General features: G+C 35.0%; 4 protein-coding genes across 6 annotated transcripts; 3 read left to right on the top strand and 1 right to left on the bottom strand.

Moving 5' to 3' along the window:
• The first annotated feature begins 3,832 nt into the window (after positions 1–3,832).
• Positions 3,833–13,595, top strand: LOC136778633 (LIRP-like). Its single transcript, XM_066735655.1, has 3 exons — positions 3,833–3,883; positions 11,432–11,645; positions 11,733–13,595. The coding sequence occupies exons 2-3, from the start codon at positions 11,432–11,434 to the stop codon at positions 11,903–11,905; spliced, it is 387 nt and encodes a 128-aa protein (XP_066591752.1). The 5' UTR covers positions 3,833–3,883; the 3' UTR covers positions 11,906–13,595.
• Positions 6,394–21,233, top strand: LOC136778631 (glutamate receptor U1-like). 2 transcript variants are annotated; one of them, XM_066735651.1, is made up of 8 exons: positions 15,107–15,750; positions 15,820–15,911; positions 18,951–19,127; positions 19,208–19,544; positions 19,627–19,820; positions 19,897–20,002; positions 20,076–20,265; positions 20,319–21,233. In XM_066735651.1, exons 1-8 carry the CDS (start codon positions 15,678–15,680, stop codon positions 20,821–20,823), a joined length of 1,674 nt encoding a protein of 557 aa, XP_066591748.1. In that variant the 5' UTR covers positions 15,107–15,677; the 3' UTR covers positions 20,824–21,233. The 2 variants fall into 2 exon arrangements, with proteins under 2 accessions (XP_066591749.1, XP_066591748.1); XM_066735652.1 differs by lacking the exons at positions 15,107–15,750; positions 15,820–15,911 and adding an exon at positions 6,394–7,077.
• Positions 21,234–21,414: 181 nt separating this feature from the next.
• Positions 21,415–24,688, bottom strand: LOC136778630 (protein SPT2 homolog). Its single transcript, XM_066735650.1, has 7 exons — positions 24,431–24,688; positions 24,198–24,344; positions 23,990–24,119; positions 23,340–23,497; positions 22,121–23,036; positions 21,831–22,046; positions 21,415–21,751 (listed from the first exon to the last, which is right to left on the bottom strand). Exons 1-7 carry the CDS (start codon positions 24,482–24,484, stop codon positions 21,666–21,668), a joined length of 1,707 nt encoding a protein of 568 aa, XP_066591747.1. The 5' UTR covers positions 24,485–24,688; the 3' UTR covers positions 21,415–21,665.
• A 20-nt stretch (positions 24,689–24,708) lies between these two features.
• Positions 24,709–27,350, top strand: LOC136778632 (putative neutral sphingomyelinase). 2 transcript variants are annotated; one of them, XM_066735654.1, is made up of 7 exons: positions 24,709–24,836; positions 24,920–25,312; positions 25,407–25,580; positions 25,644–25,827; positions 25,886–26,212; positions 26,277–26,382; positions 26,439–27,350. In XM_066735654.1, exons 2-7 carry the CDS (start codon positions 25,266–25,268, stop codon positions 26,789–26,791), a joined length of 1,191 nt encoding a protein of 396 aa, XP_066591751.1. In that variant the 5' UTR covers positions 24,709–24,836; positions 24,920–25,265; the 3' UTR covers positions 26,792–27,350. The 2 variants fall into 2 exon arrangements, with proteins under 2 accessions (XP_066591751.1, XP_066591750.1); XM_066735653.1 differs by lacking the exon at positions 24,709–24,836 and having other exon boundaries at positions 24,861–25,312.
• Positions 27,351–27,662: the final 312 nt, after the last annotated feature.

Genomic DNA, 27,662 nt, shown 5'->3' with positions numbered 1-27,662 from the left:
AAGTATGCATGTCTGATTATATACTTATGTCTATACCTTCAGTAATGCAATGCTGAAGAGAACAACCAGTAACTTTCCTAAGACCTTTCCTCGTTCTTCATCCTGTTAACTAAATTACTCTGTGTTTTATTTTCTAATAATTATTTGTTTTTAATTTAAGAAAGAAATTAGGATCAAACAGTTACAGAATCAATTAAATCGGAAACACTCGAGTGGAATCATCAAATTCTAAAATTTGTGGGTTTTTTGTCATTGAAACCGAATAATTTACTATTCGAACCCTCAGTATTCTATTTATCAGTGAATATATTTTATTTATCTGTGAATATAATTCTAGCCACCATGGGCCTTTACATTTCATTCAATCGAAACACGCCTTTGATTACATAGAAATAATACTCGAGCTGATTATGTATTTGATGATTCATTTGAAACTCAAAAATTCCTCTATTTCACTTCCCAACAATTATTTATTTATAAACTAAAAAATAAATTAGAATCAAACAGTTACAGAATCAATTAACGAAAGCATGGAAAACATTCGAGTGGAATCATCAAATTCTAAAATTCGTGGGTGTTTGGCCATTGAAACCGAATAATTTGCTATTCGGTCCCTCGATATTTTATTTATCAGTGAATATAATTCTAGCCACCATGGAGCTTTTACATTTCACTGAATCGAAACACGCCTTCGATTACATCGAAGTAATACTCGAGCTGATTACATATTTGATGATTCACTTGAAACTCGACGCCTACAGACTAAACACGTCCCTCATCAGTGATTTGATTATCGACATGAAACAGGATTATTATTCTGACAATTATTTGACACCCGAAGAAGTCTTGGGGATTTTGAGGTACAGTGGCATATCGAAGCTTTATATAAAAACTGCTTTCCCAGCAGCTGCCATCACTGCAACATTTTGGTACTTGAGGCCACTCGTGCACCACGATACAGGACTGATCATCTGTAAAAATAAAAAATTATCATTTGCAATTTTTTCAAGCAAAAAAATCAAGAGTTTTAATTCTTATCAAATTTTGCAGATTTGGGAAATGGAACCGAGCCCCATGCACTACCTTATCGAATAAGATACGATTTGCTATTCGACATTCAAGATCTAAAAACATATATAGCAGTTTACGTGTGCCAAGGTTTTCTAGTGCCAGTTATTTTTATTGGGTTCATAGGAACCGATTGTCTCCTCGTGACTATGGCACTGCACATTTGTGGCCAATACGCGGTTCTCTCCACGAGGATTCAGAGTACTCTGAGGGATTCTATGGGATTCGAAAAACATTTTTCGAATATCGTGAAGAGACACATTCACCTGATAAGAATTGGCAAAAATTTGGATGATTTTTGCAATTTAATTGTATTGTTTGAATTACTCTGCACTACTATTTTACTTTGCATCACTGGGTACAATTGGATTGCGGTGGGTAATTATTTATTTTCTTAGTGTGGAGTAAAATATTATTTATTTATTCATTTTCAGAGCTCTGAGGATGGTCAAAACACGAATTTTATTATTTTTGGCTTGTACGTGATTACTCAACTTTTATTGTTGCTGGGTTATTGTCTCATTGGGGAATGTCTTATCGCAGAGGTAATTTTGTGGCAAGGGTCAAGTGTGAATTTTTGATAATTAATGAAAAATACGTTTTTTTAGAGTACAGGTATTGCAGATGCTTTTTATACCTGCGAATGGTACATTATTCCACCAAAATATGTTCGAATGATCAGTATTTGCATCTGTCGTTCGCAATACGCTGCAACAATCACAGCTGGCAGATTTATGGTCTTATCACTCAGTAGCTTCACGGAGGTGACGATGAATCAATTTTGGCGAAGTGAATTGTTTATTTGAATTTATCAATTTTTTTGTAATTTTTTTAGGTTTTAAAAACTTCAGCAGCTTATTTATCGGTGCTGAGAAAAATGATTTGAGAAGGGAATGACGTGCAATGATTTTAGAAGTTTAATGATAAATCATATCTGGATCATTGATGATTACACGATGTTTATTGATGTAACAAGTTTTGGAGATTAAAATATTGATTTTTAATGACTTGGGAATTTGTCGTGCAACATTCTCTTATTTAGGGGTCGAACGAAGTCTCAAGGTTCGTTGCGTAACTTCATTTGCATGTTTAGGAGAAGAGACTATATATATAAATTTATCTAAGAAGAGTAGATTATTAAAGAAGCTAAAATTGGATTCTTTCGGCTTGTTTAAGGGGATCGTATAGCGAACGGTTCACGAGAACATCTAAAAGAATTATTTTGCAATTTTAACTCACCTGCAACAATGTTTAATTAATTTTAGATGGTAGATTAACCAATGGCTGACCTTTATTTTTTTTTATGCTCGTTGCAACGATTTCCAGCTCGAAAATTGTAATAATAATTTTTGAATAGATTATTAAAGATGCTAAAATTGGATTCTTTCAGCTTATTTAAAGAGATTGTATAGCGAATGGTTCACAGGAACATCGAAAAGAATTATTTTGTCATTTTAATTCACCTGCAACAATGTTTAATTAATTTTACAAAGTAGATTAACCAATGGCTGACTTTTATTTTTTTTTGCTCGTTACAACAATCCCCAGCTGGAAAATTTAATAATAGTTTATAGATTAAAAAAGATGCAATGTATATATATATATATATATATATCTAAGATGAGTAGATTATTAAAAATGCTAAAATTAGATTTTCCAAGCTTGTTTAAGAGGATCTTATCGCAAGCTTATTCACACGTCTATCGAAAAGAATTACTTTACAATTTTACCTCACCTGCAACAATGTCTCATTGATTTTACACAACAGCTGACTTTCATTATTTTCTTTTGTTTACTACAGCAATTTTCAGCTGAAAAATTTAATTACACTTTATGAATGAAAAAAGACTATATTTATATAAATTTATTTAAAATAAATAGATTACTAAAAATGCTAAAATTAGATTCTCCAAGCTTCTTTAATATCTTATAGTAAGTTTCTTCATATGTTCATAAAAAAGAATTACACAAAATTTTCAACTCACCTGCAGCAAAGTCTAATTAATTTTTCAACATAAACTAAACCATAGTTAACTTTCACAATTTTCCCATAATCATTACAATAATCCCCAGCTAGAAAATTTAATAACAGTTTATGAATGAGAAAGGACTATATATATAAATTTATCTAAAATGAGTAGATTATTAAAAACGCTAATATTAGATTCTCCAAACTTCTTTAATATCTTATAGCAAGTTTCTTCACACGTTCATCAAGAAGAATTGCACAAAAATTTCAACTCACCTGCAACAAAGTCTAATTAATTTTCCAACATAAATTAAAACCAACACATATCTCTCTTAATAACTTTCACAATTTTCCAATACTCCTTGCAACAATCCCCAGCTGTAAAATATCAACAATAAATTGTCAATGAAAATTGACAAGTTTTCGAGGGGTTTTTTGTTGAAATAATTAGATTATTGGATGCTGGGATCTCGTTGTGGATGATGAATCAGGGTCAGTGGTGTCGTGAGAGTTTTGAATGAAAGGCGAAAGGCTCCTGACCCTGGCGGAAGTGGGTCTTTTGGGAAACAGGGAGGAAGATCCAATCAGCTGTTGCCTACGAAATGGGCCATCGTGTACAGTCGAGTTGATGTCCTTCCTGTGGAAGGACTACCATTGGCTGTAAGGTACGATTAAGAGTATCTGACAGGTGCATCATTCGCGTAACGTGTTAAATGAGCACGTCTCGGTTGCTCAGTATTACTACCGGCGCCCTGAGTGTTTATAAGGGAGGCGATCGCCTTTTCGGTCACCACAAGAACCCCGTGCATCACCAAGCAACATTCGCAACACGCTGCTCACGTTAAGGTGAGTACTCGATAATAAATCTCTGTTTTTAATCCCACTACGACTGATTTTCTTCACAAAAAATGGTCAGAATGTTTATATACACGTAATAAATAATTATGAAAATTTACAGATTTTTTTATGCATTTGAGATACGATAATTTATTTTCACTCAAGATTTTCTTCGATCGATATCGTAGTATGTATTAAATTCTCTGGTTCACTGGAAGAGTTTATATAAATTTTGGAATAATGCAAGAATAATATTTGTTATTTACAAAATTATACACGAGCACAAAGTAGTCGTTGTACCACAGTGCAAATTTAAAACAGAGTACATGCCACTCTGGAGAGATTAGAATCATGACTCGGACGTGCATACGAAGCTAATTAATCAAATATACTCATTAATCATCGTGGTTGCATGGTGGAGCGAGCTACAAAGTGCTGCAGCCATTGTGAAGAAATAAAGTGATCGAATAATGTAAAACGAGTGAGTTTGGGGAAAGAAAAGTTTTATTTGCTTAAATTTTAATGAACAAAATAAAACAAAATGTAAACAAATCGAAATAAATTAAAATAAATAATATATAAATTCATCACTACAATCACGTGGACGATTCGAGGAGAATGAAGCAAGTATGATTAATTTCTTAAAAGAGCACCCCTGTCTACCAGAGTTGATCCGTCAGTGATCACGTTTACAGTAATTGTGGCCCATTAGGGCCTGCCAACCAATGAAACTGGGCCACGATGCTCGTGTGCCTTCTTCTTACAATTGTCCACGTAGCATTGTCCACTTGGTTGGCTTCTCCGATTAATCGAGCTCTTCAAAATAAAACAGTCCAATTGTCGGAAAGACGCGGAAGAAAGGGCCTAGACGGAATGACGAGTGATTAAAATTCTTGGAACTCTGTATATATAGTTGGTGAGAGGGGGGGGGGGGGACGGTTGCTTTCTATAAATGACGCTTGATTCACCTTATAGAGCAATAATAGTAGCATGCACGACTCATTCACTGGTGCATCTGTACCGAGTGTCCTCGGATTAGGGGAGAATTGCCAATCGAGCTTTTAACTCTTCATGTTTATATATATATATATATATATATATTGTTTCTTGGTATTCTCGCTGGATCTAGTAAATCGTCCTCGTTTCAATTTCTTGGAAAAAGAAACTAGTGACTTTTCTTGATAGAGATGGAACTTTTAATTAATTTTTAGATATACAGATATGCTTTATTGATTTTGCTAAAATTTCTTATAAAAAAAAGAAAACTCTAGTAATTTTTTCCTGCAGATCTCGAGATTTCAGTCCATTTTTGTCTCGAGAAATCGAGCTGTCCATCATTTTTTATATATATAGATATGCTTTATTGTCCTCGTTAAAATTCATTTGAAAAAAAAGATTCTAGCAATTTTTGTCTCGAGAAATCGAGTTTTTGATCAATTTACAAAGACATGATTTATTGATCTCGCTAAAATTGCTTAGAAAAAAAATAGCAATTTTTGTCTCGAGAGATCGAGCTTTCAATCAATTTATATAGATATGCTTTATTAACGAGAGAGAAATGAAGGCGGTATGTGGTCGAGGGGTCATGGCGTGGCTCGCGCGTAAATCGTGCGTGCACCGGCAATGGACACCAGTTTACTTTCTGCCTAACCAACCAGTTACGTAACGCTCTCTGATTTTGAATGATTCTCGATCGAGTAAGTGGCAATTCAAACTCCTCGACAATTTTATAAGTGTATCACCGTGGAAAAATCATTCACGAATTTTTCACGAGAAAATCAACGTAAAATTTATATAGTAATTAAATTAATTTAGTTTTCATGACTTTTTTTGTAATAATATTTCTTGATTATCAACGATGCTCTTGATAAAAGAGTAAAAATTATAATCAATTAAACTCGATATTTTTTATATGAATGAGATTGATAAAGAAAAATTATTAACGTGATTTTCACGAGATTACTCGACTCTAAAAATTTCATTTTCTTTCTTCTGACTCAGGCATCACGATCAAATTCGAATTTGTCAACCTCCATCGTTCGCAAACTTAAAAAATCATCAAACATACATATGCATTGAGGAAAATAATTAGATATAAATAACTGTATACTCGAATAATCACAAATAAATACTGACTTGATATTATATCAAAATTTTATCGTTTGGTTAAATCAATTGTTTATTAAAAACAAGTCAATATTTATTTCCTAACATTGAAAAAAAATTTTCTCTCAATAAATATATATATATATAAACAATTTCGTACGAATCCCTCAACGCAGAAGAACGAATCGAGGCAGAGTTGATCGGAGAATGGCCTGGAAAATCATCGACGCGTTTTTCGCGAGGTTGCGGGTCGTTCGGGTGAGAAATCATGACTGGACTAACTGGCATATTAATCTCGTGTGTCGCGACTGGTATAAGCTTGAGCCACTGCTCCACCACTCTTTCTCTTCCTCGGCAATATCGAGTCGCCGGGCTGGACTCTCAGCGACGACGAAATCCGTGATGGTCGCACACTCGTTTCTCTCTCCTCTCTCGGTGCAATCGGCTCGTTACTGCCGCATTCTCTCCTCTCCCTGCGGGTACCAAATCGTCCGCACCTTTCATCCAGACTCCATCCCAGTCCCGATTCCCCTTTCTTCCCACGGGCTCTAAATTCCTCAGGTTTTTTTTGCTAAAAGTTCGGTGAGACAAAAACAAATATATATATATATATATATATATGCAGTGAGTCCTGAAGAGTGGACAGTAAAAGTGTGCATAGTCCCTCGGGAACGGTGGAGAACCGGAAGAGGGAACGACTCGTTCTTCGGGAAGAAAGGATCGTGCATGAAGCAGAGGCGAAAAGGAATTAGCTCGATCGGCAATTTTCCTCAAAATTGCTGCCGTGCATCAATGAATCCCAAGCAGTGGGAGAGGCTGAAGATAACCGGAAGTCTGCAGAGTCCTCAACTTCTTCCAAGACGTCGCCATCGAAATATCTCATGATCATCTGAAGGGAACTCGAGAAGATTGTGTAACCTTGGAAACTTCTTCTTCTTCTTGTTCTTGTTCTTCGAGGTTTTCCGTTTCTTCAACGTCCACCGGAACTTCGTGTTTACGTCGCTGCTGCCATCCAGGTCATCCGCGAGTGACAGACTGTGATAATTCTCGTGATACTCTATTAATTCTCTTGTGATATCACGCTTTACCTCGACGTAGTAAGTAAGTCCACTTTCTGCCATTTTTAAGCAGGCCGATTAAGTTTCCTCATCATCTCGAAGCTCCGTTAAAATTTTCATGATTCTCTCTATATTCAGATTTTGGTTCATTCGTTGGGTTCTCGTGATACTTTGTTGATTATTTTGTGATGTCATGTTTGCCTCAAGGTAGTAAGTCCACTTTCTGCTATTTTTAAGCAAGCCGATTAAGTTTCCTCATCATCTTAAAGTTCTGTCAAATTCCTTAAGATTCTCTCAACGTTCAAATTCTGTTTTATTCCTCATGTTCTCGTCATATCACGTTTTACCTCGACATACCAAGTCCACTTTCTGCCATTTTTAACCAAGCCAACTAAATTTCCTCTTCATCTCGAAATTCCATCAAATTCCTCAAGATTCTCTCAACATTCAAATTCTGATTTATGCCTCGTGTGCACCAATGAGTTTACTTGTACAAAAATAACACTATACATTTATATATATACGCAATTTATCACTTTGGTTGAGTCATATTCCGAACGATAGACCGCAGTCTACTCAATTATCTCGCGAGTTTTTCTCTCTCTAAATTTCTATTTATAGGATATATATACAAGAGGAAAATGGGGACTTGAATAAATAAATTGTCCATTATGCTTGAGACGTCCGAGGGACATAGGGAAAATAGTATCTCTCTCCCTCTCTCTCTCTCTCTCTCTCTCTCTCTCTCTCTCTCTTTGGTAAACAAATACAAAATTCCTCAACCAGAAGATATAACTCCAGAATTTTAGAGATCCCAATAACAACGATATTTAACCAAGAAACAAACATCCGGAAAACAATAGTCGAGAGATCAACGACTAAGGTTCGCATCGAGTGTGGATGTTGAAGACGATAACCACGACGTATTCGTCAGCCAAGATCCACGCGCCATCAAAAAACAAGGTTAAATCCCATACGAACGAACATCGAGAAAATTCGAAAAGCACGAAAACCTTCTTGAAAATCAACAACCTCGTTGCTGAAGAGCCTCGCAATTCCACGAACGAGTGCACTGGTTCGAAAGGTTAGCTGCACTCGAAGACCACTCGGTATCTTTCCGAGTGCGTTATAGGTACGTGTTTATGCCTGATGTGGTTTCTGTCGGCGCGATAACGGCCAGGGAGCGAGTAGGTTGGAGGAAGAAAGACGAGGAGGAGTCGAGCGAAATGCTTGTGGGGAAGTGGCAATATCGTGTACGGTCTGGAACGAGTCCTCTTTTCTCTATCCACGCGGACTTTTCTCCCTTAGGCAAGAATCTACGTAGCGGGCTTGTGTTTACCATCACGCGAGAAGCCAATGAACGCCGTGTTATTATCAGCCACCGAGATTCCACAGGATCTCCCAGAACGTACTGCGTCTCGAGATCGAGGCAGGGACCAGCGCGATTGTTCGTGACGCGACGAGCAATTTGGGGATTTTTTTGGGGACGATGGTGATAAGGGGAATGTTGGTAAATTGTTTTTTTTGCTTTAAACTCGTGCAGTGGAAAATAGCCCAACGTGACTCGACGTGCGAGCCTCCACGTGAGCAATAAAGCAACGGAGCTTTTGCTATTACGCCCATTATGCTCCAGGCGGTCCCATGCTCGTCCGGATCATCTTGCTGAGGTATATATATATATATATATTGCGAAGATATATGTATCTTGCAAAGCTGTATATATATCTCTCTCTCTCTCATAAATACATGGATGTATGTTGCTTGGAACGATCCTTCTCGCGGTTCCCCAAACGCTGTCTCGCGTTCGGCCGTTCGTATCAAGGTCATTGACCTTATTTCCATTTTCGCTCCTCGAGATAAGCTCGAAAACAGTGATTCCACGCGAGAAGAGACTCAGGAGACTCGAGCCAAAACTCGGCGTGTCGCGGACTCGAGAGAATCGGGAGAAAGGATCACGGCAGGTCAAAGGTCAACCGCAAAGACACGGTACGCAGAAGACTTGGCGATTCTTCTAACGATCGTGCCCTCCCCCCAAACGAGCCGAGCTTTTGCTACGAGGCTCGTTGTTCTCCAAGCATTTGTAAGCTCGTCTGGATCATCTCGCAAAGATATATATATATATATATCGCTCGGAACAATCCTTCTCGCGGTTCTCCAAACGCGATCTTTTTTTCTCGCATTCGGCAGTTCCTATCAAGGTCATTGACCTTATTTGCATTTTCGCTGCTCTAGATAAGCGCGAAAATAATTTTTTTCCACGAGAGGAGAGACTCAGGAGACTCGACTCGTCGAGGACTCGATGGAACAGGGAGGAAGGATCACGGGAGGTCAAAGGTCAACCGCAAAGACACGATACACAGAAGACTTGGCGATTCTTTTAACGATCGTGCCCTCCCCCATTTTTTATTCCTTCCATTCGAACCGAGCATCGCTCTCTCTCTCTCTCTCTCTCTCTCTCTCGGTACAACAAAGCCAATACGTTACACCGCGGAATTTATATTTAAACGACCGATATCTAAAAATAAATGCTCCGCGACCTGCACGCGGCACCGGGGCTTAATAAGCTCCGATAAGTAAATAAAAGCTGCGAAGTTTGCCAAGTTTTCCATTATTGTCCGCTCGCGCGCTTTATCGCTCGATTCGAGCGGTAATTAGCGATCGTCACGGTCACTGGCCCGTAACGATGCGTTTTTTTCCAGGTATCCGCGATCGAATCTCTCGTTTCTGTAATTTTCTGGATTTTTTTTTATTTTTGTTAAAGCTTGTTCTCTAATAGAGGCACTTTAGGTTAGTGTTTTTTTTTTATGAATTTACATCGAGTGGAGGATCGTCGAGCTTGTAAGTAAATTTTCGAATTGGATCATTCCTCGTTGTGTCCAAGATTCGATTTACTTTTGTAAAAGAATTTTGGTTTGTGATAAGGAATTAATTATTAACTTTGTTATTTGGTGTTATATTGCAGAGGAGAAATGGATTTTTAGGTAAAGCAATATTTTTGTGTAAAGAGAAATTGAGTTTTCGGGAGAAAGTTATAATTGTGTAAATAAATTTTGTTTTGTAATAAGAAATTAATTATTAATTTTGTTATTTCACATTTTGTTACTAAGAAAAGATATAGTTTTTGGGGAAAAAGCCACGTTTGTGTAAAGAGATTTTGTGCTTTAATAAGATATTAATTATTGACTCAATTATTTCAAATTTTATTAAAAAAGAGAAATAGATTTTTTGGAGAAAAAAGAAAATAACGGTAAAGTTTTTCGTCTCAAGGCATCGGAGTGTAAATAGATTAGCATTGAAGAAAAGAAGCAGCATTGAAAACACGTTATGTTCGTTTAATCACTCGTCTTCTTAGTCATTGGTTAAAGTCGGTTAAAGCATTAATTACTTGGAACGACCAAGCTTGGTAAACACTCGTTCGTTCCAATATGTCGACGATAAGCACATTTTTGACTGGATGCTGCTAAAGAAGGATAAGAAAATATAGAAATATATATATATATATATATATATATATATATATGTATGTATATGTCGTAGAAATTTAGAGCACGTAGAAACTCGAATCGCGATACTTGGTTGCTCTCGATGTTTTCGGTGTCGGATCAAGGAAGATTAATTTATGACCAGCGTTTGACTCGCCTTAGGGAATATACATACAGGGGCTTCATAGAATTTCGATAACTGGAGAATGGTCCGTCTATGATCACCCAGCACAACGTGTATTTATAAATAAAATTCTTGTATATATATATATATATACAGGTATACTAAGAACAGAGATTATTTCTTGCTAAAATATTAGTAAACAAAATATGAACACTGCATTATAGAAGACAACATAATATCAACATTGCAATAATATCAACACTGCATGACAGAGAAAACATAACATCAACATTGCATTATAAAAACAAATGGTAAATTTTCGCATAAAATTCTTCTACATGAGTTTTACAAAGAACAACGATTATTTTTTGCTAAAATATAACCAAACATAACATTATAAAAAAAATTATAAAATATCCCATACAGTACACTTGACTAAAAGTTATCCTATAGATATCTTTTAGTCATCCAATTGACTAACCGACACCTAAAAGATGTTTTTAAGTCACTAGGTGCTTTATGCCATATTACAAAATTGCCACAAAGTTTCAATGAAATGAAATAAATTCCAAAATACACGTAAGCAAAATAAGAAATAATTAAACTTTGTTTAAAAAAGAATAACGTCTCGTCTCTAAGTACCAGCCACGTAGAAACTACAGTGACTCTCAACCTTCCAATCTACAAACCCTAACCACCACAAATATTCAAAACCCTATCACGTTCTCCACAAAGAAGAAACCCCTATAGAAAAAGCAGTAAAATCCTTGACCACTTCTACTTGCAGATGTCCACATATCGATTGTGCATCTTCGTGACCGTGTTGCTCGTACTGGTGATCATCCTAGCCGACTTGGGTCACGCTCAGGTGGACATCTTCCAATATGCCCAGAAGAGACCACAGAACACAGTCACGAAATACTGCGGCATTAAGCTCTCCAACGCCCTCCACATGGTCTGCAACGGGATGTACAACCAGATGTTCAAGAAGAGTGGACAGGGTGAGTGTGTGACGTCACAAAAACCTACACAAAAATCACCAACCGGATCCTGGAGTCTCAGAACGAAATGGTTCGCGTTTATTTCAGAGCTCGAGTCGCGAGACTACGGATACGTGGCTCAACTGAGTCCGGAGAGGGCGAACGCCATGTTGAGTCGATTCGCGGGTCGATTCCGCCGCGAGTCTCGAGGCGTCTACGACGAGTGCTGCGTCAAGGCCTGCACCACCGACGAACTTCGCAGCTATTGCCAGGAGCAATGATGACGATGACGATGATGATGATCCTACGTCCCTCGAACCGGCTAAATCCGCTTCTCCGTGCTCCACCTGCTGCACCCCCACCCCCACGAGCACCACCTTCGAGAAACCAGTACTCATCCGGACTATAGCGAAAAATATACTAGGTGTCCATTTATCAACGTGCAATTTATGTTATAGAAAAATTCACAAAAAAAATCCACCTACCGTATTGCGTAGAATTAAGCGATTAAGCTCGAGAATGCTTCTCCCCCCTCCATTACCCCTCTTATCCTTTCCTCTTCAATGTCTCCGTAGCACACCTTTTCAACTCCGCCTCAAGCCCAACCGCAAAAGCCGATTTTTTATTCGTATTATGCTTGTTTATTTTTCAGTTTTTTTTTATTATTTTATAACGATTATTATTATTCGTCAAGAAACGAGATTTAGTGGGGGAAATTGTATAATTGGTGAATTTTTGTTCGTTTATCGTGACAGGTTCGATGAGACCATCGAGGGAATTTTTGAGAGTCCATTATTCCTGATTAATATATATATATATAATTCTTTGACATATAACGCGTTACGTGAAAAGAAACTCCGTCACGCGAGACGAGAATCGTCCGATGCATCGACCGGCGTCCGCGTCACTTTTTTATCGAACACCCCAATCGCCCCTGTTGATCACCGAAGAACTGGAGGACACGGTGGAAAAAAAAATAAAAACACCGAAATTCCCACAAACTCTCCATCCAATGAAAGATAAAAAAATCTGGACGAAACTCCGGAACAACGGCTTTTGCGGAACACCATTTTGACTGGCTTGCGTATTTTTGTTTATCTGCCAGAGGCTGTGATGTTCTAAATGACCTTTTATTATATATACTAGCGTACTACAATGTACCGTATACATCGTGATATTATCATAATTCGTAGAACTTGTAACGTGTGTAAATATAATCGTTCAAGAAGAGCTTAAAAAAAGAAAACAAAACATGTTGAGAAAATCCCGTACACGATTCGCTGTGACCTTCGATCGACTCTTGGATCCACGAATCGAAATTGTGAAAATGCACGAAAGGAAGAATTAATTCGAAGAAAAGCTCTTCGTTGCTTGCACCCACGTGGTTTTGTCGTCCATTTATAGAGTTTAATCCCCTTTATATTTTGTTTTATAGCTTTTCCTACACCCCCATCCTTAAAAAAAATATTTTAAGAAAATTTCGTAGGCGACTCGCCGTGACCTTCGATCGACTCTTGGATCCACGAATCGAGGTTTGTGAAAATGCACGAAAGGAACAAATTAAGTTGAAGGAAAGCTCTTCGTCGCTTGCACCCACCTGGTTTTATCGTCGATTTGTAGCGTGTAATCTCTTTTATTATATTTTGTATTCTCGCTTTTCCTACACCCACCCCCTCCCCCCTTCTTTATAGATAGATTTTATTTTTCAATGTATATCCATCAGCACCATCCACACCAGCCGTATCCTCCACTCGTCATCCTCTTCTACGCGTCACAATCATCAATTTTCCCGTAATGGCTGTAATATATAGCGCGAAGTTCTCTTTCGGCTCTTTCGGCGCGGTACAACTTGAACCGCGAGTGGAGCAAGCGTGCCGGGCTCTTTTGTCAAAACGGCAGAACTTTGTATGATCGTAGACCATGTGATTTATATGAGATGTACTTCAATTTAAAAATAAAACTAAACTTGTTCCTCAGAGTCTAAGGATTTTTTTATTTTCCTTTCTGATTAATTTTTGTGTGTTTATGCATGTATGGGTGTCCGGCGCGGTACACCTTGAATCACGAGTGGAGAAAATGTGCCGATTTTTTTTTTCAAAATGGCAGAACTTTGTATGATCGTAGACCATGTGATTTATATGAGATGTACTTCAATTTAAAAATAAAACTAAACTTGTTCCTCAGAGTCTAATGATTTTTTTATTTTCCTTTCTGATTAATTTTTATGTATTTGTATATATATGATTAGTATTGATAATTGATGTAATTTGTTAATTATTTTTGCAGATTCTTCGAGTATATATATACTGCTTTTATTTTGAAACGTTGCGAAAAAAACTCTTCGTGACGCAAGTTCAATTGTCACAGGGACATTATTATACCAGAAATGACTCTGATGCGTTTAAGTGGTTCTTGACTTTAAAATCTTAGTCACCATCTTCAACCTCATCGAGGTAACAGTTCTTTGAGTCAGAAAGTAATTTGGCGAATTATCGCGAGTCCTTTGATCCATTTTTCGCAACATATAGTGTGGCAAAATGACCAGAGTTTAAAATCTTAGTCATCGACTTCAATCTCATCGACATAATAATGTTTCGAGTTTGCATGTACTTTGGCGAGTTATCTCGAGTCCTTTGATCGATTTTTCGCAATTCGACCAAATTTGCACGTCTGATCGAAAATGACCTCTTCTCCTTCGTTTTAATCGCACTAGAAATTTTTTTATGCGCGCAACGATTTATGGCGTGGCACTTGAAAGTACAACCTGCAACAGTTTAGATAATCTCATTTTAGAATGGCAAAATGACAGTGTTCGAGCGATCGTCGCGTGTCGAAACGTCAGAACACATCGCGTGCAACGTGCACCATGTTTTACGTAATTTTAACGAATATATTAAATTCATTGTAATTATAATTACCAAGCGTTATCAACTATAATTATTTGCCATTAAATTGAACGAGTCAGGCTGCTTTCACATGCGGTGTAAGGTGCGTAAACGTAACTTACGCTAAAACGTATTAACCAATCAAATCATTTTCGCGATAATACGCAAGCATGCTGCTGGGTGCTGGCGTAGTACGCCGTACATATCTTACACCGCATGTGAAGGTAGCCTCACAGTCATTTTTCTGCTCTCTCGCTGACACTCGATATTCAGAAAATTAAAACATATAGCTATATACATATGAGCATAGAAATGGATTGAAAGTATTTAAACAAACAAATAATTATAAAATTATAATCGATACTTCAACTCATTTTATTTTTATGAAATTCGTCAATTTTTACTCAGTGTCTCCAACGAAATCAATTAACAATGATCTTGATATTTTTTATTATAAAATTATAATCGATACTTCTACTCGTTTTGTTTTATCAAATTCGTCAATTTTGACTCAGTCTCTCCAACGAAAAGAAATAACAACGATCTTGACATTTTTTTATTACAAAATTATCACAATCGATACTTCCTATAGTTTTTATTTACATAATTAAATATTTTCTTATTATAAAATTACGATCATTTCTTCAAATCGTTTTTATTTACACAATTCGACACTTTTTACTCAGTCCCTCCACCGAAATAAATTAGCAATAAACTTGACACGTTTTACAAGCTCCTGAGTAAATGCTGTACATTAGGTTGGCCATCAGACATCGGTAAACACAATGAAACCTCGATGTAATCATAGGTTTGCATCAAAGAGATCGAAATTCGATATGCAGGATCCTGTGAATTGGCTGGTTTTCGGTAATCGTGCGGTGAACGTGTGTAGAAGGGTGTTATGGCGTTGGCCTTGAAGAGTCGAAGATGAGCAGAGATAGGGGATGGAGCGTTTGCGCTGGCGCAAGAGCTGCTTCAGGGTGAAACCCACCCCCTCGTGGTCAGTTTATGTGTTTGGCTCGTTTCATCCGTATCGAAACGATCAGCCTCGCTTTTTCGCTGCAAGAAGATGACCGCAGGACCTTCGGCGTGATCGAGAAGGACTCGCGGATGCGCAGCTTCCGGTCACACGGACTTCAGGATGTAGTCACGAGAGTTTTCCTGAAGAATGCGACGTAAAAGGATCATAAAGTCTCTGGGAATTTTCTTCTATTTTATTTTTCATTTCTGCAATGGCCAAGGTACTATATATGTTTTTTTTTTCTTTAATTTCTTGTATCCTTTCGTTAATTAACTCGATCAATTTTTAGACGTCAGTGTCCAAGAAGAGACTTCGCCAGAGAGTGTTAATCGTTGGTCCCCGAACACGATGCCAGCGAATATTAAAATATCAACTTTGGAGGTAAACGATATTTTAATTGTTATCACTTTTTTTATTTATTTTTTTTCAATATTAATCGTTGGTCCTCGAAAACAATGACAACAAATATTAAAATATCAACTTTGGAGGTAAACGATATTTGAAGTTTTATCCCTTTTTTTATTTCTTATTTAATGTTTTTTCTTAATATTAATCTTTGGTCCCCGAAAACAATGACAACCAATATTAAAATAACAACTTTGAAGGTAAACGATAATTGAACTTTTATCCCTTTTTTTATTTTTTATTTAATGTTTTTTCTTAATATTACTCTTTGGTCCCCGAACACGGTGCCAGCGAATATTAAAACATCAGCTTTGAAGATAAAGGATATTTTAATTTTTATCACTTTTTTTATTTCTTATTTAATACATTTTTTATGCAGGAGTTTCAATTGCTTTAAGAGAGTTTTTTATATACGCGATAAGCTGCGTTATCAATAATGCTATGATATTTAAATAATCGATATCTCACCCTGTTATTTACCAACTCGTTAACCGTCCTTTTTATCGAATCAAGAATATTGTAATGGCTCCTATACGAGTCCTTCGTGCCTCGCACCGTAAGTCGAATGACTTTGTTGACGTTTATAATATTTATCCTTCGATTTTTCCACGTTATTGACTCTTGTTATTGAAAATAAAGCTTTTACCAATTTTAACGAGTCAAGTTCAAGGTGTGAAAAATAATTACGTGCATTTCTCTTCCGCGAGTCGTTATGAGTCTGAAAGTGTCTTCAAATGACTTTTTTAACGCTTATAAAAATTATGTTTCGATTTTTCCACATTATTGACTCTTGTTATTGAAAATAAATTTTTTATCAATTATAACGAGTCAAGGTCAAGGTGCAATTAATAATTACGTGTATTTCCCTTCCGGGAATCTTCTTCAATCCAGAGCTTTCGAAACGTCTTCAAATGACTTTGTTGAGAAGTGTAAAAATTATGCTTCGATTTTTCCACATTGTTGCCTCTTATTGTTATTGGAAACAAAACTTTTGCCAGTTATAATGAGTCAAGGTCAAGGTACGAATAATAATTACGTGCATTTCTCTTCCGGGAATTTTTATCAATCGGGAAGTTTGGAAACGTCATCAAATGACTTTGTTGCGAAGTGTAAAAATTATGTTTCATTTTTTCCACATTGTTGCCTCTTGTTATCGAAAATAAAACTTTTACCAATTATAATGAGTCAAGATCAAGGTGTCAATAATAATTACGTGTATTTCCCTTTCGGGAATCTTTATAAATGTGGAAATTTGGAAGCGTCAGTAATAAGCTTCGATTTTCTACATTATTACCTCTTATTGTTATTGAAAATAAAATTTTTGCCAATTATAACGAATCAAGTTCAAGGTGCAAACAATTACGTGCATTTCTGTTTCGCGAGTCGTATTACTCTGAAAGTGTCATCAAATGACTTGGTTGACGAACGTAAAAATTATGCTTTGATTTTTCCACATTCTTGCCTCTTGTTTTCGAAAATAAAATTTTTGCCAATTATGACAAGTCAAGTTCAAGGTGCGAATAATTACGTGCATTTCCCTTTCGCGAGTCGTATTACTCTGAAAGTGTCATCAAATAACTTTGTTGATGAACGTAAAAATTATGCTTTGATTTTTCCACATTGTTGCCTCTTTTTATTGAAAATAAAATTTTTGCCAATTATGACGAGTCAAGTTCAAGGTGCGAATAATTACGTGCATTTCCCTTTCGCGAGTCGTCATGAATCTGGAGGTTTGGAAGCGCCAATCGTGTGCCGCGTCCTTCGATAATTCTGGCGAACGCGTCGAGCACTCGAAAGTGGGACGTTTAGCTGCAAATCGATAAATCATTCCGTCAATTTTTTTTCAACCACGTGGGGAAACATCCATCATACTCCGAGTGGTCGCAAAGCTTTTTCCTGTATTTTTGTTTTATTAATTTAATAAATAAATAAAAATAGGCTATGACTTTCTCATCGACGTCTTTAAAGAGTCGAATCATACAGTTCACTCTTGATTAAAAAAAATTGCTATTTTTACGTCAATTTTTTTCCAACCACATGGATATATTTGTCTCATTAATTTAATAAATAAATAAAAATAGCTTATGACTTTTCCATCGATGTTTTTGCAGAGTCCACTCGTCGAGTTTTCGCTCTTGATTAAAATAAGGAATTATTGGTACTTTTAGGTCAATTTTTTTTCAACCACGTAAAGAACATCCATCATGTTTCAAACTTTTACGAAACTTTCTCCAGTATTTGTCTCATTAATTTAATAAATAAATAAAAATAGCCAATGACTTTTCCATCCACGTCTTCGTACTAGACTCATCCAGTTCACTCTTGATTAAAAGGAATTTCCATTTTTACGTCAATTTGTTTACAACCACATGAGTATATATTTGTCTCATTAATTTAATAAATAAATAAAAAGAGCCAATGAATTTTCCATCGACATCTTTCTTACTGGACTCATCCAGTTCACTCTTGATTAAAAGGAATTACTATTTTTACGTCAATTTTTTTACAACCACGTGCGTACGTTCGTCGTTAATTTAACTCGTGACTAAAAAAACCCATGGCTTTTCCATCGACGTCTTCGCAGAGTCGACTGATCGAGTTCACTCTTGATGAAGAGGAATTGCTATTTTTACGTCAATTAATTCCCAGCAATGATCTTTTCGCTGATGGTGGAATTCGGTCCATCGCGAAGAGTGGACTGGCGCCAGGCATCAGGGGTTAAAAGGCTAGAAGTTGGTTAGCTTGGACTTTGCTCCTACTTAATTTTCGCTGGAATTGCACCGTTACGTCATTGGTTGCACGTGCAACCAAAGTGATCGCTTTCTGTGTCGTCGTGCGTGCTCCCTTAAAAGGCACGATTCCTCGTGTAGAAATTAAACTTTGGCAACGAGAATGCTATATATATCATACTATTCCTTTTCAGTATTTTTTTTATAAACAGATCCTAACCCCCCCCCCCCCCTTTTTCATAATTACGTACAGGACCAAGACCTGACTCTAAACACTAATTTTCAGGACATGCCATTCTCAGGGACAGAGGAGCAAAATGACACCCTGGTTGGAAAAGGCTACTCATTTTATTTGTTGAACCTCCTCAGCAAAAAATTAAATTTCACTTATACGATAGTACCACCGGAGAAACAAATTTTGGGCGATGACAGGACCGGAATTTTGGGCCAACTTTACAATAAAGTGATTATTAATTATCTTAATTTTGTGGTAAATTTTATATAAAACAAAAGAATTTATAATTATGTAAACAATTCGAGCAGGAAATAGATATGGCTGTAGCTCTTTTGCCTGTTCTACCGAAAATGCTGAATTATTGTTCGTTCAGTATAACTCTGGACGAAATAGTATTGACCGTTCTGATGAAGAGGCCTGAAGAGTCTGCGACTGGTTCCGGTCTTCTGGCTCCTTTCGACAGAACCGTGTGGCTGTTGGTGTTAATTTCTGTGGTAATCATGGGACCACTGATATACGTATTTGTTTTTCTAAGAGGAAAATTCTGGAAGACTGCGGAATCGGAAAAATACACTATGCAGTCTTGCGTTTGGTTCGTCTATGGCGCCTTGTTGAAGCAAGGAGCCACCATTTCAGCAACGTCAGGTGGATGATCGATTTTCATTATTTTTCCATCATGATTAAAATTCCTTTATAAAATTCCCAAGTTATTTGTTTATTCTTGCAGATTCCACTCGAATGCTGTTCGCCACTTGGTGGATATTCATAACGATCCTCACGTCCTTCTACACAGCTAATTTAACGGCCTTCCTGACGAAACCTCAGTTCACCTTGCCAATTCAGTCCTTGAACGACGTGGTAAGCAAAAACTACGAGTGGGCGGCTTTTGCTGGTCGAACCGTTCAGTTTCTTCTCACTCAGGTAAGTGGGGATGCTGAAGAGCACCTTGAGTGACCTTGGATGAATTTCAAGGTCATCGTTAAAATCTTCGTTGCAGGACGCAGAGACCGAATTGACACCACTCAACAAGTCCAAGTACCATGGAAAGTTCATCGACGAGTATCGGTCTCCTGATGAAAAGATCCTGCAGATAATCAGTAGTAGTAAGTGAAATATTTATTACATTTTTTGTATAAAGCTGATTAATTGAATTACGTAATTAATTTTATTGTTAAGATAAAATTTTCATCGGGGAAGCTCACTATTTCCAAACATTGATCTTCGGGGACTACAAGAATAAAACTGCCAAGCAAATGGAGCAATCTAAAAGATGCACTTACGTTGTGATGCCTAAGGGATTTTTTATCAAAAATCGTGCCTTTGCTTTTCCCCTGAATTCGTCCATAGAAAAATTGATCAACGAAGAGTGAGTTTTTTTTTTTTGAATGAAATTACAGTTTTTAATTGAAAGTTTTTTAGATTGCTGACGATGGCTGAAAGTGGAATAGTGCAATACGTGAAGAGACAGGATCTGCCACTGGCTGATATTTGTCCTGTCGATTTAAGGTCCAGCGAACGTCGACTTCGAAATGCAGATTTGTCCTTGACCTACAAAGTAGTCGCTGGTGGCTTCGTAGCTTCTTTCGTGATATTCGTGACGGAATTGATTTTGCTGCTCTTTCGAAAGGGGAAAAATGGTACTGGGGATCACGAGCAAAATTGTGTTTGTTGTTTTGGAAGGAAGATTAACAATTCTGTCGAGGACGTACCAAGGAATCCTGCTTTCCTGGTGAATCGTTCTTCAAACATCCCGAAGAATGGCTCTTTTCCCTTTTATCAAGATGCATCGATCATTCCTTCGTCCGTTGGCAAAAAACATTACATCAATGGACGAGAATATTACGTGGTAACCGAGAAAAATGGAGGTCAAAGGTTAATTCCTGTTAGAACACCTTCAGCTTTCCTCTTTCAGTACACTGCATAACTTTACACGTTTTTACAGATTGCTTGATATTTTGAATAAGAATTATTAACACTATTTTAAAATCTTTACATTTCTTCTATTTTTCTCTTCATACGACAATTTCAGAATCGTGTGAAATTTACTGATTAATGAAATGATTATTCATGGATTTAATAATCTTAGAATATTTCTAACAATCGTAATCCTTGGAATATCGTATTACGTAATAAGAATAAATTTTCTATAATCTTTCTTCTGTATTTATATATAAATATTTACAGTACACGTATGTTCCTTATCATCATATAAATTTATAAAGTTTTACATTAAAGTTTTAATGTTACAATACAGGCAGTGATACACATATGTACATCATATGTATTATTAAAGCGTAAATGTAAGTTATTAATAATTAACTCAATGTAAAACCAATTTATACTTATATGTAGTAATGCAAAACCGATATATCACATGTATAATATATAACATTTTGTTGCAAAGACAAAAATAAACTTTAACTGACTATTAATTTTTGTGTTAAGCATCAATCATTCCCTCAAGTAAAATGTTAAATACAAAAGATCTAAATTCTTAAGTACAGCAGGAATACATGATTGAAAGTTGTTAGTTAATCAGTATTTACAGATCTTATTTTTATCTTATTTTAAAAAAGAAATTTGAATACATGTGGTATGATTGACGAATAACCATCTATGATAGAATAGACCAAAATTAATACCATAGATAAAAGAAATTAAAATTATTAAATTGAGCGAGTTATAATTTTAGTAAACTTTGATCTGTACATAACAAAATAATTTATAAATCTGATAAGTTATATCCTTTGGATTTTTATCAGATAACTATTTCTTTATTTTCTTTTTCATAAGAGCCTTTTTCTTCTTTTCAAGCGCTTCTTTTCTAATATCTTCCAAATCTTCCATTATTCCTGAAGCAAATAATCATAAATGTTATTAAATTTTGTTCAAAGAGAATTAATTTCACGATTGAATTTAATGAATAATTACCAATTTTCGTAGATACAAATTCTTCTTTTAACTGTTGCGCAAAATTACTCTCCATAGCTGCGTCATCATCATCATCTAAGTTTCTATATTTATTCTTGTCATAGCCAAATATTTCACTGATATATTTACTAACATCCTCAGGATGTTCTTCTGGCCCATCATCAATGAAATCGTCCAACTCTGAGTCATATTCTTCGTCGTCATCTAATATTCGTCCTGAAATTTCAATCAGAATAATATGATGTTTTCTTTTCCTAAAATATTTGTTCAACTTATTTTAGAAAACTTACGTTTATTCTGCGGTGGTCTCTTTGAAACAAGTGTTTTAGATCTTTCAGTTGCCATTGCTGGTGGTCTTGACTTAACATCTGGAGGAGGGAATTGTTTCACTCGAACATCGTGGGCGGGTGAATTCTTCAATTTGATATCTTTGGTAGGTGACACTTTCTGTAACTCTTTAGACTTTGATAATTTATTTAATGACTGTGAGCCTGGCGATGACTTCTTATCTTCTATTTTCTTATTTTTATCTAAAGCGAGCTTTCTTTTTTCCTCCTCAATTACTCGTCTCATCTCTTCTAATTTCTTCTTTTCTGCCTCTATTTTTTTACGTTCTTCCAACAACTCGTCCCTCCCTAAAGTCTTAGTTAAACTAATTTTATCCATAGTTTCATTTCTTGTACCAGGCTTCTCAGAAACTTTTTTAGGTACCTTATTTGACAAAGCATTTACAGGACTTTTATCCATTAATTTTGAAGTTTTGGCAGCTACAGTTTTGCTCAATTTATTAGAATCACACGTTGAAGCTGGTTTAGTCGTAATTTCGGGATTTCGACTACGTTGCTCCTTTCTTTCACGCCATTCTTTTTCTTTGATATATTCTTTCATTTGCTTTTTTGTCATTAGCCTCTCAGGCTCTTCAACCTTTGGTTTTGTTTCAATAATTATTGGTTCATGCTGCTTTTTCTCTGCAAGTTTCAGCAATTCTGAGAAATCCATTGGCGGTGGACGTAAAGAAGGCTTCTTTTTAGTTTTAGGCTTATCATCTTCAAATTTTTCCTCCTTCTCTTTCACTTTATCTTTAATGTCATCTTTAAACTCCTTTTCATTATTATGTTCTCCATTTACTACAGATGACTTTCTTTTTCTTCTATGACCTAAAGCATCTTCCATTTCTTGCTGCTTTAAGGCTTGCTTAACCCTGTCCTGTACCATTAAAAAAGAAACATTAGGTAATGTTACAAATTTACACAACTTATAACCTATACTAGGTTATTCAAATAAAACTAATCAAACCATACAAATAAAATTAAGTTTAACTTTGTAACTAGAAGAGATAGCAATTTTTGCTATAAGACCTTTTTGAAGTGTCTTTTGATTTGTGTTCAAAAAGGTCTTATAACAAAAATTGCTTTCTCTTCTAGTTACAAAAGTTAAACAGCATTTTAAGTCCATGGTCTAATTCGTTTTATCTGAACAACCATGTATATATAACTATTTTTAAAATACCTTAGTTCTCGCTATGTCTTTTACAGTCTTTTTACCAATTTCACTAAAAAGTGGCTTCTCTGGAGGAAGACTATTGTACTTAGAAATTAATTTATTGTAAAAAGCTGAAGCCTCCTGAGAAACATAGCCATAATCATCTTCATCTGGTTGAGATGGTCCTGCAAGTAATTATTTTATATATGGCTTCTTTTCTTATTGCTATAGCAAAATAACATATTACTAACAATAATCATTATTTTAATTCATGCAGAAATAAAGTTCCAAATGTAAACTTTTGAGCTCATTAAAATAATTGCATTGTAAATCAGCTGGTATTATTGATCAACATAAGCAAAAAAATTATCAATCTGAGTTACATGGCTCAAAAATTAGCGAATAATTAACCCAACAAGCTACTCTAAATTTATCAGCTAACCTTCTTAATCCCATTAGAATCCTCCAGTGGGCAAATCCATCAAGTGCTTCTAATTTCATTTTTGATGCTGACACAACAAAGTATTGTATCATGAGGATCTATTATAATTTATGGATATAAGTATTTAATTCTTGGATTATAATCAAGATAAATCTTATAAACTACATAGCATTTGGAGCTTTATTTGTATGTATAAGTAGATAATAATAAAATATCTAAACGTTTTGATATCTACCTGCCATTGTAACAGCTGTATTATCATTGTCCACTGCGTCAGCCAAGACTGATTTATTGGCCGCTTTGCATACTTTTAAATGTTTACTTATCCTACTTTGTGCCTTATGGTCACGTAATGCAAGCAGGTTCTATAATAGAACAAGCATAACTTAACTAGCTGTATAAATCACAAATATTTTAATTTACACCAATTTGTTTAATTTTACCTCCTTTTTTTTTTTTTCTTCTAGAGCTTTCTGTCTTTCTTCTTCCTCCTTGCGAGCCAAAAATTTTTTTATGTTTTCAGACAAATTTTTTGCTTGCTTAGTTTGCTTCTTGGGTGGTGAATACTTTGTTTGATAACATATTTTCGTCTGTGAAGAATGAAAAAGTGATTTCAAAGAATTCAGGAAAAAGTAACAATAACATTCCGCACTGAAACATTAGTAAATTTGCTGACCTGTTTGTTACTTTCATTTCTTTGAGCAACGCTTAACAAGGTTCCGAAATCCATGATTTTATTAAATAATTAAACGCAGGGAATTAAAAGATATTATATTTTCTCTAAGCTTTTAGTCACAAAAACAACGTCACGCGCTCATTTTATTTAAAAAGTTAGAGTAACCAATATCGCGACGCTGTTGACGTGATATTACTTGGTTATGATATGGTACATTAAATATAAGAAATTAAGAGTTTCGTGCGTGCCTGTATATCACAACTATACTAGTTCTTTATGTAAGTCGATCAGCTGGACAGCTGGATACAACGGAATCTTCCTAAGGATTGGCGGGTAAAAACAAGTTTTACATGAACAAACCAATAATAACAAAGAATTTCGGAAGCATTTCATTACAAATGTGCAAGTAAATTTATATTTCTTTATATTGTACAAGATTTTACTTTCGTTTTGCTACGACTGAATTTCATTGTTTATCAAACAATTTAGAATTTTTTTCAACAAAGGTTAGGCCAGGTTAGACTAGATATTAATGTATTATTACCAAAGCTGAAAAGTACTTCGACATCATCAAACTTCATCGATGAATATCTCTTGTTCATGTTTGCTGTTCTATATACCAGCTAATAAATATAAAGATTGATTGTTCATCGAACGTGTCACAATTGTTCACGAGTCGCAACAATGTAATGACAGAATCATAAATAGTAGCTTATTAGCAGAGATGGACTGTTTGTGTGGATAAAAGGGCAATAATAAAGAGTTGTTGCTAACCAATTGACATTTCATTTAATATTATGTACTGAATTTTATTGTAATTATTAAATTTTCCATTATGGTAAACAATCAGGTATCATTAAAAGTTTTAACATTAAATTGTTGGTGAGTTCAGATTATATTTTATATGAGAGTTAAATATAGAGAGAGTTATTTGCATCACCCATTTCTTTAAATGAGTCAATTTTCCATATTTTAGGGGCATACCATACGTTTCCAAAAATCGGCGTGCACGTATGACTGCGATTGCTGAGAAGCTCCTCGCAGATGATTATGATGTAGTTTGCTTGCAAGAAGTGTGGTCCTACAATGATTTTAAAATGATGAAGGCTACAGTTTTAGAGTGTCTTCCACATTCTCATTATTTTTATAGGTACAAACTTTCTTAATAATAAAAAGAATCATTTTTATCTCTGCTAACTACATTTAATATTAGTGGTGTAGCTGGATCAGGAGTTTGCATTTTATCTAAATATGCTATAGAAGATGTAATATTTCATAAATGGCCTCTGAATGGATATGTCCATAAAATCCATCACGGGGATTGGTTTGGTGGAAAAGGAGTTGGACTATGTAAAATTAGTATCAATGGCATAAAAATAAATGTTTACATAGCACATGTAAGTACTTGTCCTTTTACTATTTATTCCATAATTAATATTTTAAATATTTCTACAGTTACATGCAGAATATAGCAGAGAAAATGATGAGTATACTGCCCATCGAATTTTACAAGCCTTCGATACTGCACAATTTATAAGGATGACAAGTGGTGGTGCAGATGTCATTATTTTGGGAGGAGATCTCAATACTGAGCCACAGGACTTGGCTTATAAAATTATTAGAGGTGTTGCTGGATTAGCAGATGCTTGCTCAAACAGCTCAAGTGAATCAGGGACCAATGAGTGTGCCAAAAATAGTTACACTAATTTAAAAATTGCTAGAAATATGCCAGAAGGAAAACGTATAGATCATATTTTGTATTTTGGCTCTAAAAATTATAAGGTATTAATTTCAATACCTATAATACATATATAATTTTTATTTTACAATCTATGTTTCTATCTAGGTTGAAGTTTTGAACTTTCAACATCCCTTTCCCGAGCGTGTACCATACAAGAACTTCAGTTATTCTGATCATGAAGCAGTCATGGCTACTTTTCAAATATTAACAGGTATAATCTTTAAAAATTTCTGGTTTCTTCATTTTTTAAATTTTTCATTCACGCAGGGGAATGTGAAAGTTCAAATGATGATGTGAGAGAATCTCTAAAGGAAGCAATGAGCATCTGTAACTCTGCATTAAAAAGTATGAAACGTCATCAACTCTTTTATTTTTTAACTGGCTGTATTTTATTTATTCCTTTGGTATGGTCAATGGGCTTAGATTACACTACCACGTCCATCGGCGTAAGTATTGGGGTAAACATAGGACGTCTTCTTTTAACTACAATATTGTGTTATACACTATTCATGAGTACAATATGGAACAGTGTGGAAAAAAATGCTTTAAAAGCAGGAGTATTAGGGTTGGATATTCATTTAATTCAGCTTAATAACAATTTAAATAAAAATATAAATTAGTAGTTATAAAATGAGTATCCTGTACTTATCTATTTGATATATTGTTTTCATTAATGTTAATAACAGTCATAATTGCTCAGACTTTAAACAATGACTAATTTACTGTTTAAATCTCTACTAAATTCTTTATTCTGAATATATATATATATTTTTTTTGTGTTTATATTAAAACAATAAAATTCAAATTGCTCAATTATGAACTTCAGAAACTTAAGCATTTTTCGTTTATAAATATCTGAGCTGCTGCTATCAAAAAGTATACAGGGCAATAGAAAAATAATAAATGATAAAGACCATATGTTTTATTAAAAATTCATTTATAATTATTACTTTATAGCAGACATTTAACATTGTAAACAATTTTCTAGATTATATAATTTGTCAGATATTTTTCCATTCCTCAAGTTATCTTTAAAGACCATGCTTTGCAGATCTCATTGTATTCAAAATGTAGTACTTCCACAAAAATGTGTTACTTTACAATTTTTAACTTTTAATATATAATTAAATGCATCTAATAAGTAAAATAATATTTTTTACACTTAGCCCATATTAAAATCTTATACTCAGAGAAATATATTCTGTTTAATAAATATATACTGCTAAACATAAAAAGATATTTTCATTTTTCTCATTTTATTTGCTGTTGGCAAAAAAAATTCTCATTGTTTCAAGATATCTTTTATTTGTGCTTTATACATAGTTATTTATATTTTGTTAAAATGATATAATAATAATAAACCCTTTTAGAACTACAAATTTATAAAATCTAATAACACGAAAACATCGTGTAGTAATTGAGGAAGATTACTTGTTGCTTTATCATATATACTAATAGTATAGACAAATGATTACTATATGAAAGCTTATT

This window comes from Prorops nasuta, unplaced genomic scaffold, assembly GCF_024137725.1.
Source record: "Prorops nasuta isolate Cenicafe-Biocafe unplaced genomic scaffold, Cenicafe_Pnas_1.2 PNAS00014, whole genome shotgun sequence".
In the NCBI taxonomy this organism is placed as follows: Eukaryota; Metazoa; Arthropoda; class Insecta; order Hymenoptera; family Bethylidae; genus Prorops; species Prorops nasuta.
This window is presented reverse-complemented; position numbering and strand designations above follow the sequence as displayed.